General features: G+C 36.1%; 1 protein-coding gene across 5 annotated transcripts in view; it reads right to left on the reverse strand.

Moving 5' to 3' along the window:
- LOC150086120 (kinesin-like protein KIF3B) overlaps positions 1 to 18,523 on the reverse strand; it is a 297,164-nt gene that overhangs the window by 66,456 nt on the left and 212,185 nt on the right. For all 5 annotated transcript variants that reach the window (XR_016546957.1, XM_090373729.1, XM_090373728.1 and 2 more), the window contains 2 exons: positions 17,696 to 17,800; positions 3,663 to 3,782 (listed from right to left, as the gene is read on the reverse strand). Coding sequence is in view for 4 of the 5 variants with exons in the window: in XM_090373729.1 (XP_090229855.1) it covers positions 3,663 to 3,782; positions 17,696 to 17,800 (225 nt within the window). In the remaining variant the exon portion in view is untranslated. The remainder of the gene's footprint in view (positions 1 to 3,662; positions 3,783 to 17,695; positions 17,801 to 18,523) is intronic.

Consider the following 18,523-nt stretch of genomic DNA (forward strand, 5'->3'; position numbering starts at 1 on the left):
AGCTTATCTTAACTTTCCCAGATTTCTGTCGCATACCCCAGTGACCCTGTTATACCCCTGTTGCCTTTTTGGGAGGTTATCTGTAAGGATGATACCGTCAGAATCACAGAAGACTGACAAGGTGACCTTGCTGGAAGACAACTGAACCTTTTTTTTTTTTTTTTTGGGAGTTGGCGAAGATGAATGTGTCCATTGTTTGCATATCTGCTTTGATTCTGGGTCATAATGATTGTAACTGGAATTAATCCATTTTCAAAATTCACTTAAAAAAAAATTAACATTCTCTTTACAAAGCTTCGATAATTATGCGGTGCACTCTTTCTTGTGGGGCTTTTGAGGATGTAAACAATTTTGGAGCTCATTGGGCTACTACCTTAGATATGCAGGATTACAGTGCAAACAGCTGTATTGCTAATGTTCACTTCATTTGCTATAAAATTTGTCATCACACATCTTTAAGGACTAGCTGTTCCACTTTAGTCAATGTTATTTATTTTTTTTTGGCCAATCCAGCAAAAGCCTGTGGCCTCCTTGCACTATATGGCTAATATTAATACAAAGGCAGAGCCTTCCTTCTCTTGGGCTAATGTGCACAATGCTTTGTCCACACTTGAACTGCCTTTTCCAATTTTTTGCAGTCTTATACAATGGGAAATCCACCTCATATATAGCTTATCTCCTCATGAATTTGTTTTGTTTATTTTCTTTGCAAATAAAAAAAACTTTTATAACTTATATTGACTTCGATCTCCAGTAATACAACCTCTCACTGTATTCATGACTCTAGTCCAGTAACTGATGGATCTAGAAAAACATTGATATATATTAACCTACAAGACTTAGTAGCATATATATACAGTAAACCTTCGATTTAACGGACCGGACAAATAATAACACAGTAATGTACATATTAATCTCGACCATATCATTTTTTTTAGGTTATACAAAACTTCAGTGTTATTATTAATTAAAAATTAATAATAATTACCTAGTTAATTATTGTTTTGATAATTACCTACTTTTATTTTTATAATCAAATTCAGGAAATTGTTTTTTATTCTTTCTGAAAACGTATTCAAATAGCTGTTTTCCTAGATTACAGATAAGAGCAGGCAGTGACTTCAAGCTGAACATGACTCGGGACACTGAACTGCAGGTCTACCAGCTCACTTTGTTTCAGTCTCAGTCTGCCTCAAGCTATCATGCGGTCAGGTTGTATACAGAGTGTTTCTGTGATTTCTGAATTGTGACTTTATTTATTAAATAATTTTGCAATTCTTACAATTTAAAATGGCATCAAGTGATAGAGGAGTTAAAAGAGAGTGTGTGGACTTCAATGTGGCACAGAAATTAGATCAAGGTATCTCAGTAGCAAGTGTTTGTGAAATTTACGGCATAAAAAAACAAACTGTTTCTGATATCTGTAAATCAAAGGCCAAATTGCAACATAATTTTATATTGTACAGTACTGTATATTGTATTAAAGCTTGTTTTTTAAATTAAGACCAATAAAAAATACCCTCCCTCCCCAGGTTACATTCGATTTAATGGACTTTCAGCATTAACGGATACCCCATTCTCCCCTATTAGTCCCTTAAATCGAGGGTTTACAACAGGCCACTTGCAAGTGTCCATATTTCCGGCACTTAAAACATCTCAGTGGATTTGGTATATACATGGCTGTACTGAACAATTAAGATATTCAGCCAAGATAGAAATAGGAGAATAAAATGAATAGAATAAAGTGAATAAAAGGTGGAGATAAGGTTTCTACTTATGAATTTTTTTTTGCAGCTGTCACTCATTTTTAATTCAAAACAGATTTCCCTCTCAGACAATGAGAAGATCCCATTATGTCTGGGATGAGTTCAGTGCCTTTTGGGATGCTACTATGATTGGAATTCTCCCAAAAGATGTGGCTCAGGGGAGCTATTCTGCGTGCTTGTCGTTAACGTTTCAACAAAGATGTCACAGAAAGAAACCATTTGATCAATTTGAAACCCTTTCAAACCCTTCTAGATGAAGAAGGGTGACATTTTTCTATGGGCTTTTCACTGTGGGGGGGGTGTACAATCAGGTATTGAAGTGTTGGATCTGATGTGTCTTTGGTTCTGGATCTTTTTTTCTGGAGTAACATTTTCTGTGTCAGTAGTAGTACAGTTTTCTAGTGGGGACCTTGTTGAGATCTCACAAGAGTTCATATTATCAGGATTCATGGAGTTTATTTTTTAAGTGTATGGACTCCCCACCTACCACAGGGCCCAAATGGGGCCCTGTGGTAGGTGGGGCAAGCAACATATAGCTTGGGAGTGAGATGCCAGGAATACCCACACACCATATCCAAAACTGCCACCAGCCTGAATCCTGACCCTTGGATGACCACTAGGATACCCCTATTCTATCTGAATTTCCACAGGTCACAATACATGGCAAACACACTGGATTCCTACGGTGTTAGCCTACGGCGTTATTCTCTTGTTAATCTCTCCCAATATAATGAATCATATCCTTATTTATATCTAACTCATGAGTCTTCATTCTGAGTGTCAAAACAATCTCTTTCCACAATTTCCTGAATTTTTGCAACTTTATCCTCATTCCTAGAAGATGATGGACACCACAAGATGACTTCTTGGGTCATTGTGAATATCCTCACATCCATCTTTGAACCATTTATGCCATTAAAACACATTGGTATGACATGGTGTTTTTTCACAATAAACAGTTTTTAACATTTCATACATTTCTTTTGCAGATGTTCCAGTTTAAAACAAAATTCGATACTCATAAGTTCCTAGGCTGTTGGCACTGGATCCTAATGACGCTAATCTAGAGGACCAGCATCACTGGGCAGTCCTCTTGCCAAGTATAGGTGCCTATGCCAAGGGGTTTTCTAAAATGCATTAAGCTATTTCTAGTAATTAGTTGCTCTTGAAAAAATATTGGGTAAATAAACCTTACTTAGGATCAATTTACTTGCTTTGAGTGTCAGAGATCTGCTCAGGAATAAAAAAAATTCTTCCATTTCATACGTGTAGAAAGTGTTATTTATTTTTCATTCAAAGTGTTGTCATGTAATGCTTTACATATTATTCACTGCCCATTTTTTATGTGCCATTGTGAAAAAGAAAGAGAGGTTACACTGCATTACTTCAAATGAGCATAACAATGCCAGTTGCCACAAAAAAAGCTAGAAATATTTTCAAGAATATAACAGAATGGAATTTGGCTCACATAAAAGTCATATAAAACATTATAATCACCCATTAAGCAACAAAAAGAAGGGCCTAGAAAGAAAAATCTTCCATTAATCAATGGTAAGCAGTCAGTGAACAAAACAAAAAAAAAAATAAAATAAATAATAATAAGTTAAATGTTAAAAATAGCACAAACAAAATAAATATGGTTTAAAATACGTTTTTAATATGGTTTTTAAAATATGGTTTATAATGACATGCATTAATTACTTTTTATTATTAAATTTGGAAAAAAATTTTTGGAACACTGTTCTTGTGGGTTACAGCTGGAAGGACAAAATCTATGATATAAACAGGTAAATGTAAAGCAATTTATTATTTTACATATGTACATTAATTTTAAATACTAAATCAAAATAAATACTCAAAAGAAAATTAACTTTTATATAATCTTAAAATAGCTACCTTTTTAAGTTTCTTAGTTTTAATTTCAACTTCTTGTTGCAAAGAAGTATACGTCTCTTTGATTTCTGAGGTGCCTTCCTCTTGCTCCTCCAGTTTCTGCAGCATCTCTCGTTCCCAGCGCTGCAAGAAAAAAAAAAAAAAAAAAAAAAACGCCACCTCCATTATATAAATTATTGCTATTATTATTTCTTTATTGCTAAAAGAAACAAATAAAATAACACAAAACAATCCTCCCAACCTTTGTATCATTTGCAAACTTTGACATTAAGCTTGATATACCTTCATCAATATAATTGATAAATATACAAAACAACAATGGACCCAAGGGGAACACCACTACTAATAACATTAGTCCACTTAGAGCAGAGCAGTATCCACTAATTACCACTCTCTGTCTTCTCCCACTCAACCATCCTTTTATCGGTTGTAGCAACTTGCCTTTAAAATGCCATATTGCTTAAACTTGTACAATAGTTTTCCATGTGCAACACTATCAAAAGCTTTCCTGAAAACCAAGTAGATGATATCAAAATAATTTTTTGCAACCATTTCCTCTGTCATAGTATCCAATCAAATTGGTCAGACAAGACTTCCTCTTAACAAACCCATGCTGTGTCTGAATTATTATTGCAGTCTTGTCTAGATGATCCTGCAATGCTTCTTTAAGCAGTGACACCATTATTTTTCCTGGAACAGAAGTCACACTAACAGGGCTGTAATTACTCGTGTCACCCTTTGATCCCCCTTTGTGAATTGAAGATACATTTGCACATCTCTAGTCCGTGGGGCCTTCCCCTGAGTCCAAGGATGCTTTCATAATTCAGGGTTTGCTTACTTCCCTCTCTGCCTCCTTCAATATAACTGAATAGATCCCTTCCACCCCAAGTGGATTTCTTATGTTTAACTTGAACAATTTCTCCTCCACTTTGCTCTCAGTTATTACAAAATCATTTAACCCCTCCTCCTTGAATAACTCCTCATGTGTGAATGTAGATGCAAAATACTCATTTAGTTTGGCAGCTATCTGTGAATGATCATCTACAATCAAACCAAGTGGACCAATTTGATTCATCCCCTACCTTTTAGAGTTTATATAAGTAAAGAAGCCTTTGCTGTTTATATTTTCATCCATTTCCAAAGGCTTCTCTTAATCGGCCTTCACTTCCTAACCTCCTTTGTGACTTGATTACAGACTAGCTTACATATACCATAGGCTTCTGTGTCGCCTGATAATTTATATGCATCCCATGCATTTTTCTTCTCTGCAACGAGTCTCATTAGTTCATCTGACATCCATTTTGGCCTAAACCAAGAATGGTATTTCTTAGTTGGAACAAAAAGCCTCGTAACTTCCTTGAATGTTTCCCATTTAGAATTTACTGTTGGTAACATCATCAGTTGGTCCCATGTACAGAACTTAAAAAATCTCTGAGACCACTGTAGTCACCTTTACGAAAGCAAAAACTCTTCCCTTTACCCCAGATTGTAGTTATATCTTTAAGTAAATCCCACATCAGTACACTGTGATCACTGCCACCTAATGGTTGCATTATCCGTAAATTCTTAAGCATGAATAATCACTGCTGATAATTACTTCAAGAGTGTTACTCCCTCTGGTTGCCTCTCTAACATGAAGCATGTTTAGAGAGGCAACCAGAGGATGATCGGATGATAGAAAATAATCATCCAATAAATCCACAAAAGCTTGCTAGTGTGCAAATGACCAACCAACAAGTTACAGTCTATATCTGGGAAGTTAAAATCCCTCATTATAAGACACTGATTTACTGGCCCATTCTATTTCTCAGCACAACTGTTCATTGTACACATCAGTCATTAGGCCTATAACACACTCCTACTCTCATTTTCCCTTTCCCAGTGTTTATGTCACACCAAACAGATGCAACATTGCACTGTCCACTCATGTAAACTGGATGCACTTCCTTAGATTTAATTTGTTTCTTAACTAACAGCATAACCCCTCTTCCATTCCTATCCTGCCAATTTTATCTGTACACATTGTACTCCCCAAATTCCAATTCTACATTCCTTATATCTGTGTGACACCATGTCTCTGATATCCCAACAATATCTGCCTTTGATTTCGTTACCAGCACTTCAAATTCATCAAATTTATTTTCTATACTCCTAGCATTGGTGTACATGCAAGTATTTGTTTGTTTGGATTTTAATGGCACATCAGCAACTAGGGCTATAATGCACGAAAACCACATCCCATACAAGATAACAGCAAAAATTTCAGTAAACTAATTACTTAGGTCACTATGTCAATATGACACACAAGTATACATGCACCTGTTATTACTCTTAGTTATTCTAACACAGCCAATGTATTTACTTGTTTCATGACTCCCAGCAGTTCCTGAAATCTCCAGCAACTCTTTTTCCGGGCAATGAAGCAATAGAAGCAATGCAAGAATTATTTCCACCTCTGTTTGCGGCTACTGTTAATCTATTAGTCTGCAAGTCCCCTAAAGTTAGCAGTTTTCCAACCAACCTAACATTGCCTTGACAGCATCAGCAAATATTCTTGCACCTTTTCTTTTTAAGTGTATCTCATCCCAGTAAAAACAATTTCTCTTGTTAATCTCTCCCAATATAATAAATCATATCCTTATTTATATCTAACTCATGAGTCTTCATTCTGAGGGTCAAAACAATCTCTTTCCACAATTTCCTGAATTTTTGCAACTTTATCCTCATTCCTAGAAGACTATGGACACCACAAGATGACTTCTTGGGTCATTGTGAATATCTTCACATCCATCTTTGAACTATTTATGCCATTAAAACACATTGGTATGACATGGTGTTTTTTCACAATAAACAGTTTTTAACATTTCATACATTTCTTTTGCAGATGTTCCAGTTTAAAACAAAATTTGATACTCATAAGTTCCTCCATTGCAAAATCATGACATGGAACATTAATGCTAATAATAGAACTAGGTGTTACTTGCAACCTGTCAGCCTACTGGACAATCTCTGTACCACCATCTGTTGGAGGAAGTTTAAACTACAGCATACCATTTCTATTAATTTTCAAACTCATCGAACATGACCACAATAGCACCAGCTTGGGAACTTTATTGCCATATCTATTATTATTATTTATTTATTTATTTTTGTTGGTCCTTAGGATCATCTTAGGAGGACTGAGATTTTATATATGTTCCTCTTGGTAATGACTGGTTTGAGTTTTTCTTATCAATTTCCATTTACCATGGGTAAATGATATTGTTCTTACCCCTCCTTGGCTGGAGGGAGTTTTTCAGGTGTGACTATGATGGATATGTTGATTGCTTGGTTCTGTGTCTAGAAAGCAACAGACTCAGGTTGAAAAAAAAAAAATAAATAAATAAAAGGTTCACTAAGAGGTATGCTACTGACTGATGTTTAAAAAGTAATTTGATAATGGGCTCATACTATTTGGCTGGATACTTTAATTTCTTGGTCAGAAATTAGTATATCTTGGTAAGATATACTTGATAAGATATACTTGGTAAGATATACTATAAAATAAAGCTTCTGTTTATACTCTTTAATTCATTCAACTTTATATTTAAACTTTAGTTTCATTTCAAGAGTATAAATCTTAGAATATGTTTGGTTATTTCTCCCCCCCCCACCCAGATGTGGACATTTCATATGAATGGTGCTACACCATTGACAGATGTGATTTGCAAGTTTTTTGCAAATGGGAGTTCCACTGCAGGCTGTTTCATTCTAAAAATTTATAAAATTAAAGGGAGTTTGGGATATAGGTTTTATGTTGCATATTATTAGATATATAGTTTTGATGCATGTGGTATGTTCTGGTGAGTTAAATGTAAGGATTAGATGTGTGTAAGGATAAGGTTACTATCTCACTTAATTGAGTTCTCTTATCATTTCCAGTTCTGAAACATCAAGGTGGTCCCAATCTGAAATTACTTCTGATCTGTTGAGCAACATGTGTGTGTGTGTGGGAGTGGGAGGGCAGATTACTATAAATGGAAGCCATCTGAAACACAACATTCATTAATTCTGAGTGTTTTGGAGACTGGGTATTTAGACAAGTAACTCATCTGATTTAAGCTTTTTGACTATTTTAGGAGATCACCCCTGAAAAAAGTACTGCTTGATTTCAATAGTTTTTAAAGTTATTTTTACATTCTGAACCTTGATAAGTTACTTATTGTGTGCTTGTTGGCGGAGTTTATGAGAAAGATACAGGATATATTCTTACATCAGTTTTATTTTTCCTGAATAGATGTTTCATTCTCGTTTCTGTAACTTTTTTCTTGTTAAACAGATCCAAAGGAAGGTACCCTACCTTTCTGGATTAGTTGATATAAGTTATATAAAGTTAAATTTAACTTATTAAATTTAAGTTAAATATATTGATGTTTGGACTAATTAAAACTCAAAACTTATGTACAAGCAGACAACATACTAGCTCAAGGGTCCCCAAACGTTTAGAGAAGCAGGAAGCAGACCACATATGTATTTTTGGGATATTTGGTGGTTGGAGAAAATTCCTAATTACTGAAAACCACATTCTCTGCATAACATTAAAGTTATGCAGAGAAACACTTTTTATACCTACATATATCTACATATTCAAAAATAAATCGATGGATATTTAATATAAAATATACCAGTTTATATATTTTATATTACATATAAATTTTAATTATTACTTATTTATTGTACTAATCACAAAAATACAGTTAGTAATACAACAAAATTATAATTAATGCAATGAATGTGGTTGTAGAGTGCAAATAAGTTTAGTAATATCAGGTTTTAAAGTACTAGTTCCAATTCTTAAAAAGTCATATAAATGCTGGTCAGTTAGACATGATCGTATTCTTGATTTTATATATTCCATTTTTGAAAAGGTCTGCTCACATATATATGTACTTCCAAAAATTGATATAAGCTTTCTTGCAAAATTTTTAATTTTTGGATAATCTGTCTCAGATAATGTTGAATAAAATTGAATTAGATTTTCATTTTTAAATATTCTATTCAGTGCATCATTAGATTGAAGGTCTACAAACTCTAAATGTAAATTCTCATCAACATCGTTGATGGGTACATCAAACTGATTTTTAAAAAGTTCAAACACCTTTGAATTATTTTTAAAATCAGAAAATCTAGTTGCAAAATTTTCTTGCAACCAACTAATGCTTTGAAAAAAAAATTTCAGTGGAAAAATTACAACTAGGCATATTTTTACATAAATTATCGCAACATGGAAAATGTGAAAAATTATTCAGAAGTAGCTCACTTTTATTTCAAATTCTTTGACATTATAATACAATTCATTGAAAAGTTTGTCTTACCCTTGTAGTTTTATATTAAGAAAATTCAGGTGTTCACATATATCTATGATCTGACAGTTCCGGAACAAGTTTCAATTTTTCGTTCATAAATAGGCGCCTCCATAGCCAGGTGAGCAGGAGCAGCAGTGCGTAGCACACGCTTCTTGATTAGACCGGGGTTCGAGCCTGTGACCACCAAATATGTAGGATGCGGAAAGGTCAGGGAATGACCACCGCATATCCTCGGAGCAATATGGCTTTAGCTGCTAATGCTCCTAAAAACCAAATAACAAACAACGTTCATAAATAGATCTATTTCGATCCTAAGTTCAAAAAATCGCTTCAACATACTACCGCAACTCAACCATTGTACTTCAGTGTGGCACAACAAATCACCATATTCAGCCTCAATAGTTTCAAGAAAATTTTTGAATTGCAGATTATTCAGACCAGTCTTGCAAATAAAATTTACTGTTGACATTAACAGTAAGCATGACTGAATCTATGCCCAAAAATTTTCGGCACAAAGACTGCTGGTGAATTGTACACTGGTGTTCAAAGAAAGTGCATCACTCCTTAAAATTGTAATTGTCGTCCGAAAAACATAAGTATATGGCAATATTTCTTACAGATTGCATCAGATAAGATTGACACGCGTAGGTGATGACGTAATATTTCATCAGCTGTTACTTTCAGCTATATAAGCACAATCTGCAAGAGTTTCAGTCATTCCTTGCTTGTGTCAGGATGGTGAATTAGGTGCAGTTGACGCCATAAAGAAAGAGTGCTATTGTTGCTTTATGTGAGGAAGGATGTTCTTCCTGTCATATTGCTTATAGAGTGTCTTGTAATCAGTCGACAGTGAGTAGATTTCTTTCCGAACTCAAGAATACTGGTTTTGCTGATAGGAAAAAAGGAAAAGGCCGCAAAACGAGTCTCTACATAAAAACAGGACTGTGTTTTGAAGAGCTTATGCCTTAAAAACCGTAAAGCTTCTTCATCTGAGCTGGAAAGAGAATGGGAAGAACATACAGGAGTGGTAGCAAGTGCAGTAACAGTCAGGACACTTCTTCAAAAATGGACTTGTAGCCCATCGTCCTAAGAAGAAGAAGCCCCTCCTCACACATAAAATGAAAAAGGCCCGATTAATTTGGTGTAAGGAGCATGTAAAATGGACCCCCGAGCAGTAGAAGTCAGGTATTTTCTCGGATGAGAAGAAATTCAACCTGCATGGCTCTGCTGGGAGACAAACAATTCCCGTAGATGTGGTGAAGAATACCATCCAGACTGTATGGTGTCTACAGTGAAATTCCCTACCGGCCAAATAGTGAAATTCCCTACCGGCCAAAACCATTTGAGACCATTTCAACCTACCTATAAAGTAACTGCATCTTTCAGCATGACTCTGCTCCTTGTCAACAAACGAAAAGTGTAAGCAGGCACTTCTGTAGTTACTTTAACCTCATTTCTGCATTAGAGGTTAGACAGTAATGTGTTTACATTTGTTATAGGTGAAAAAAACGGTTAGAAGGACGGTCCATTTCAATCCTTAGCTGGCCAGGAAACAGCCCGGACCTGAATCCTACAGAGAACTGTTGGCATTGTGTGGAATCTGCAGTTGCCAGAAAGAAACCAAAGACCATTTGTGAACTTCAGGAAGCTGTAATTTGTGTTTGGAACCACAAACTATCAGTTGATTATCTTCAGAAATTGATCTTGTCAATGCCTCTACGGTGTGCTGCTCTCACATCAGGGCAAGAGGTGGTTCAACTAAATATTAATTTTCTCATGGTGAACTTTTCATTTTGTTTTCCATTTAAAATGAGAAATTGAAGCAAATTGAGGGCTTCTGATAACATTTCAGCCATAACTGTCATGTTCACCAAAACTGTTGTATAAAGGTTGCAAATGCTCATTTTGGAATATTTTGAGAGCGCCTGTCAAATATTACTTAGCTTTGCCTTAACTATTAATAAATATCTTTTGTTTATATTTCTATTTGTGATGCTATTCATTAATGTAACATACCATTGCTAAAAAGGGTTAGAAATGTGAAATTCCTAGATGAACTTTCTTTGAACACCAGTGTACAATGAAATTGCATTGGTTTTTTAATATTTTTACTCTCAAGATATTTATGAAGCTGACCTATGAACCCAATTTTAGTACCGACATTATTTTTAGCACTATCCGTCACAACTGCTGATAGCAAATCCCAATTCAATTTGAGGCCATCAATTGCTTCTGACACACTCAAAAATATATTTTCACCTGTTGTATCTTTCAAGCTTTATAATGCAACTAGCTCTTCAGTTACTGCAAAATTTTGGATTTACCCTTCAGATATAAATTAGTAATTGAACTGTATGGCCTGCATCTTCACTCTCGTATTGAAAAATGTGGGAATTCATGAACGTTTTCTACGAGTTGATTTTGAACATTGACTTCTAAATTTTCGATTCTTCTCATTACAGTTGATGAAGATAAACTTGCAGACACAAAATTCTTTACTTTCTCAGGACATACTTCTTCTCCAACTGCTAAACAAATTCGTTTTACAAATTCTCCCATCCATAAAGGTCCTTCCTTCTTTGGCAATGATCTGGAAGGCTTGAAAACTAGCTCTAACTGCAGATAAATTTTGATGAGTAAAAGTTCTAATCTTCTGTTGTTGACTTTGAGAAGTTAGGGTTAGTTCTTGGAGTTTTTTCTGCCATAAGGCTCCTTGAAATTTATCGTAATTTGAGGCATGTTTTGCGGTGTAGTGATGTTTCACATTATATTCCTTGAACCCCGACAAGGCTTTAGTGCAAATAAGACACATGCAGGTATCATTGAGCAGTGCAAAAAAGTAATTAATTGGGCACCACTCATTAAAAGCGTGACACTCAGCATCAACATTTATTTTTTTCCAACATCAACTTCGACATGATTTTTATGGAGTCACTGGAATAAAAAAAAATACTTGTGAATATTGAAGTAAGTAAGCACTGACGTGTCTTAAAATTATTTGAAATATTTTAACATAAAGGTTATTATTATTTTTATATCACTCTTATATCATGTGAAATTAATAATATAGTTTATTAGGCTGTTTGCCTAATAAACTACATTATTATATATAAAACTATATTATTAATTATAATATAGTTTAATAAGGTGATGTTTCTGGTATCTTACTGATACCCATCATCAGACTATGCTATGGGAAGAACAGAAAGGGCTACAAATTTGAATATTTTAGGATATTACAGTTACAATTACCAATATTACAATTTGAAAATTACGATTCTGAAGTGTTAAGTTTTGAATTGCTGTTACAATAGAAAACAGGAAATCTAAGATAATAAAAAGAGATTAAAGTCATACCTGCCAACACCTCCAATGCTACCAGAAACTTTATGTGCATACAGGATGCCAGCAGTTAATTTATAGCAGAGGGATTGGCTCCATTAGCCAATAGGATAGTGTTTTTATCCTGGATCCAGTGTTCTTGTGTAGTAGAAGCCAGGGGTGACTTTTGCTCCCATACTCTGAATATCACAGTAAGATCCTGAACATTCATGTTCAGGATCTTACTGATACCAAATCATCAGGATGCCTAGGATGACCTTTGCTCCCATACTCTGAACATCAGAGTTGGTGTGCAGGCTGGCAAGGGATTAGGAAATCCCTATTATTGTCTCTAACACCTATTGCTATTTAATGACAGGGTCAAGATTAATGGATTATTTTAACGATGTTTCAAAGAATAGCTTTGAGTGGAAATAACAGAATTAATATCTAACAAGATTAGGCTGGTGACACAGAGGTGTCAACACTATTAATCAACCGACGAATGTTAAAATAATCTGTAAAATGTGTTTTTCATAAATTTTATTGTGATCTAATATAAACATTAAAATTTTATGATCAAATGAAATATCCGTGAGCCAGATAAAATTCTTTCGCAGGCTGGATCCGGCCTGTGGGCTGTAGTTTGGGGACCCCTGCACTAGCAGATCACTGAAGATTCAGTTGTGGTCACTAAAATCACTTTGCAACTGGGAGTGGGGGGGGGTCAGTGAATGATGAAAATTCAAGCACTTTATATAACAGTAGAACTTCATAAATCTGTCACATTGTCAGGGACATAGCACTTCATGGAATTTTGAAGGTTATTCATATAGCCTATGTCTTCAGGGATAATTTATTATTTTTTTTAGACAATACAGTAACTCAGATCCCTATAATCTTCACAGATTGCCAACATTAAGCCAAAATGTAGACCTGTACTGCTGGATTGGTCCAGTGGATAATGTACTTGAAATAAGGGCCATGGGTTTGAATGCTACCTCTGGTATTGGCACTGTGATTGTCCACTATTTTTTTTTTAACATGAGGTATAAATAGTACAATATGAATTCGGTAATTGAATCACCTTAAAAACTAAATACACATTATTGTACTACCAAGTGCTAAATGTGAATTAGTGTTGAATTTCTTGCAAAATGAAAGATTACTATATTTGATGTTACAATACATAGTAACAATGACATACAGCCAATTTTGCCGAGTGAGAGTGCATTAGCATGCATGTTTGAGTGTACCCTGGTTCATACCTGCATGACTGCTAAATATGATTGACTGTATTCATTGTCGAAATGAATAATTGTACACTCCAATGACGTAGTGGTCCTGCTGGAGTATAAACAGAAATATTTGTGGCCCAACACATCCAAGTGTCAAGCATGAGTGCAGAAATGCATATGAATTCAGGCAGACTGTGGTTCAAGCCCACGAGTCTGCTAAATATGGTTAATGATTGTATTTGTTGTCAAAATAATTAACAGTAAAGTAGTAGTGGCACATGATGCAAGAAAGCAAGTGTAGGAGCTTATGCAGCATCAGCCAAAAAAAAAAAAAAATCACACCATTCCCTCCAAATGCCTGTCCAGTTCCTACTTAAATTTATTTAACCTATCAACTTCCACAATGACAGATGGAAGTTTGTTCCAGCAATTAACCACCCGCTGGCTAAAGGCAAATTTCTGCACATCTATTCTACATCTGTCCTTTCTTAATTTTAACTCATGTCCCCGTAGGTTGGTAATCTGAACAAGTGGAAAGATTCCATCAGAATTCAGCGTGCTCAACCCATTCAAGGCCTTATAGACCTCAATCAGATCACCGTGCAGGTGCCTAGTCTCCAGCCACTGCAATTTGCAGAACTTAAGCCTCTCTTGGTAAGAGAATCCCTTCATTCCCCTCACCAATCGTGTTGCTCTTCTCTGTACACGCTCAAGCAAATCTACATCCTTCCTAAAATGAGGCCTCCAGACCTGTACGCAGTACTCAAGGCGTGGCCTGACCATTGCCTTATACAGAGGGACAATCACCTCCTTTTCCCTGCTAGCAAAATTCCTATATATCATTGACAAAACCCCATGACCCGCCCTACAGCCTGTCTGCACTGCTCAGAAAACTTCATATCTGACTGCACAATTACTCCCAGGTCTTTTTCATTTTCTACCACCTTAAGTGTAGTACCACACAGTTGGTACGTTTCTCTGGGGTTACTTCTACCCATATGCAGTACATTGCATTTGTCAAGGTTGAACTTCAGTTGCCACTTCTTAGCCCATCTGCCCAAATTATCTAGATCCTGTTGCAGTAGCACACTGCCATTACTGTCATTAACAACCCTGCCAACCTTTGTGTCATCTGCAAACTTCGACATTAAGCCTGATATACCTTCATCAATATCATTGATAAATACACAAAACAACAGTGGACCCAACACCGAACCCTGTGGGCCTCCACTAATAACATTAGTCCACGAAGAGCAGCACCCATTGATTACCACCCTCTGTCTTCTCCCACTTAACCATCCTTTTATCCATTGTAGCAACTTACCCTTAATACCATTCTGCTCCAATTTGTACAGTAGTCTTCCATGCGCAACAGTGTCAAAAGCTTTCCTGAAATCCAAGTATATGATATCAAAATTATTTTTTGCATCCAGTTCCTTTGTGATCACATCATAATAACCAATCAAATTTGTCAGACAAGACTTTCCCTTAACAAACCCATGCTGTGTTTGAATTATTGCTGCAGTCTTGTCTAGATGATCCTGCAATGCATCTTTAACCAGCGACTCCATTATTTTACCCGGAACAGAAGTTAAACTAACTGGTCTGTAATTACTCGTGTCACCCTTCGATCCACCTTTGTGAATTGGGGACACATTTGCACATCTCCAGTCCGTGGGAACCTCCCCTGAGTCCAAGGATGCTCTCATAATTATGGCTAAGGGTTTGCTTAGTTGCTTTGCCGCCTCCTTTAAAATAACTGGATAGATCCCATCCACCCCAGGTGCCTTTCTTATCTTTAACTTCAACAATTTCTCCTCCACTTTGCTCTCAGTTATTACAAAATAATTAAGCACACTGCTACAATTTGATAACCTTCTTCCATTTTCAAATTGTAATAATACCTCACGTGTGAATGTAGATGGAAAATACTCATTCAGTTTGTTTGCTATCTGAGCAGGATCATCAACAGTCGAACGATCGATGTCAAGTGGACCAATCATATTCATCCCCTTCCTTTTAGAGTTTATATAAGTAAAGAAATCCTTGCTGTTTTTCTTAGCATCTTTTGCCAAAGATTTCTCGTAATCCGCCTTCGCCTGCCGAACCTCCTTTGTGACCTGATTACAGACTAGCTTATATCTGCCACAGGCTTCTGCGTCATCTGATAATTTATATGCATCCCATGCATTTTTCTTCTCTGTCACGAGTCTCAATAGTTCATTTGATAACCATTTAGGCCTAAACCTTGAACGATATTTCTTAATCGGTATATAAAGTCTAGTAGCTTCCACGATTAATTCTTTGAATGCTTCCCACTTAGAATTTACTGTTTGTAACATCGTCAGTTGATCCCACTGTACAGAATTTAAAAACTGTCTGAGACCACTGTACTCCCCTTTACGGAAGCAAAAACCCTTTCCTTTACCCCTGACGGTAGTTACCTCTTTGAGTAAATCCCACTTCAGCACACTGTGATCACTGCCACCTAGTGGTTCCTTTATCTGCAAATTCTTAATACACGAATGATCACTGCTGATAACCAGATCAAGAGTGTTACTTTCTCTGGTTGCCTCTCGAACATGCTGCTGCAGAAAACAATTATCCAATAAATCCACAAAAGTCTGACTAGTGTGTGAGTGACCAACCCACAAGTTCCAGTCAATATCTGGGAAGTTAAAATCCCCCATTATAAGACATTCTGATTTACTGGCCCACTCTATTTCTCTGTACAATTGTTCATTGTACTCATTCAAGTCATTAGGCCTATAACACACTCCTACTCTTATTTTTCCTTTCACAGTGCTTATCTCACACCAAACTGACTCAACAGAGCACTGTTCATCTATATTAACTGGGTGCACTTCCTTTGATTTTATGTTTTTCTTAATTAACAGCATAACACCCCCTCCCTTTCTGTCTTGTCTATCCTTTCTGTACACATTGTACTCCCCAAATTCCAGTTCTACATTCCTTATATCTTTGTGACACCACGTCTCTGCTATCCCAACTATATCCGCCTTTGATGTCTTGACCAACACTTCAAATTCATCAAATTTATTTACTATACTTCTAGCATTGGTATACATGCAAGCATACATGCTCCTATGCCTATTCCTTGTTACCCTAACACATCCCATATACCCAACTATTCCATGATGACTGCCATCCGTCCCTGAAATCCCCAACACCCCTCGCTCCAGGTCGCTTCTTATTCTAATAGAAGTTGTGCAAGAATCACCTTCACCTCTGCCTGCGGTTACTGTTAAACTATTAGTCTTTGTATCCCCCCAAGCTAGCAGTTTTCCGACCCACCTAACACTGCCTCGATAGCATCAGCAAATATTCTTGCACCCTTTCTATTTAAGTGTATCCCATCCCTGTAGAAGCAATCTCTCCTGTTAACAAGTACAGTCCAGGCTGAAAAAAATTCTACCCCTTGAGCCTTGCACAATCTTTCCAGGGCCGAATTGATCGACAAGGCTCTCATCATGTACTCCCTCCTATCGTGTCTGGGCAGAATTGCAGACACTTTCAAATTCAACCCTATTTCACGGCTTTTTTTCAACAGTGACCTGTACTTGTTGAGTAATTCCGCCGGTCTCCTACTCTTAATATCATTAGTGCCAACGTGTACAACTATATCACCTTTTGTGCCCTTGAAAGATGATATCCGCTCTACAACGTCATCAACCTTTGCCCCTGGCAGACATACCCTGGTCCTGTTCCACCTATCCTTTTTACAAAGGATGTTCCCATCCTTTGTAAAAAGGATACAAAGTCTTCTGACTCTTCACACTCTGGCATGATCATTTGGTCTTCTGACCAAATGATCATGCCAGAGTGTGAAGAGGAAATTTTTTATTTAAGGATTGGCATATCCAAGTGGTCAAGCTAGAGTGCACAGCAGTAATGCACATGCATTTGAGTGGACCATGGTTTCAGCCTGTGTGGCAACTAAATATGATTAATGATTGTAATCATTATTAAAATAATTGTACACTCCTCAGGCTCAGTGGTTGTGTTGGAGTTTAAATAAGAACTTTAACAAATGTAAAACAAAGAAACTGGTGTTTGGTTTGGCACCTGCATTATTATCTTAAAAAAATGGAAAAAAAAAAAAAAAACTCACTTTCTGTTCTGCTAACTCTTGTCTCCTTTGTTCCAATTCTCTTTGTTGCTCATTAGTATGATCAATAATATTCTTCCCACCACTGAGTAATTTGCTCTCCATAGCCTTTCAAAATATAATTAATAAAATAAATAAATAAAATATAGCTTTTTTTTTTAAATAAAAAGTATAACATTCATTACTATTATTATTAAAATGAAACCACATCATTATAGATCAGTTATATTTTATTCTCATTTCTATATACATTTAGTTGTTGTGCTTGAATTTTTCTGGTGCAAAGGCTACTAGGCCATATTGCACCTATCATAGAAATTAATACTAATTTTTTTGGCTTCTATGAACTTTAGAAACAGTTAGAAATGGTTATATAAACCTATTCATTTCAGAAAGAAGAAAAATTCTGTAAGGTTTGAATTTTCGCCTATGATATGGCGATTCAATTCTCTCTCTCAAACTTACAATTCCTGTAAGTTTGAGAGAGAGAAGTGAATGAAATTAGATGAGAGTTGTTATACAAGGTGCATTCCAGGAGTATGTGTTTTATTGTGAGTGACCTGTGGCAATGCGTACACTGTGGAGGGTCATTACCTGATAACAGGAATAGATGGGTCAAATGAGTGTGGCCTATTCGGGCTCTGGCCAGAACTACCTCTTCTTGTCTGTTTGTGCAGAAATTGGAGGCCCATAATTGCGGTACAGGTTTAATTTCAAGGAGTTTGTTATGTATATGCATTTGCCACTGAAGTGTTCATCGTTCCTTACATATATTTCCTATATGCATTTTGTAATCACTGAACAGGACCAGAAAATTCATTGGGGTTGTGG

The sequence above is a fragment of the Mastigoproctus giganteus genome, chromosome 5 (assembly GCF_048544385.1).
Source record: "Mastigoproctus giganteus isolate SK-2022 chromosome 5, ASM4854438v1, whole genome shotgun sequence".
NCBI classification, from domain to species: Eukaryota; Metazoa; Arthropoda; class Arachnida; order Uropygi; family Thelyphonidae; genus Mastigoproctus; species Mastigoproctus giganteus.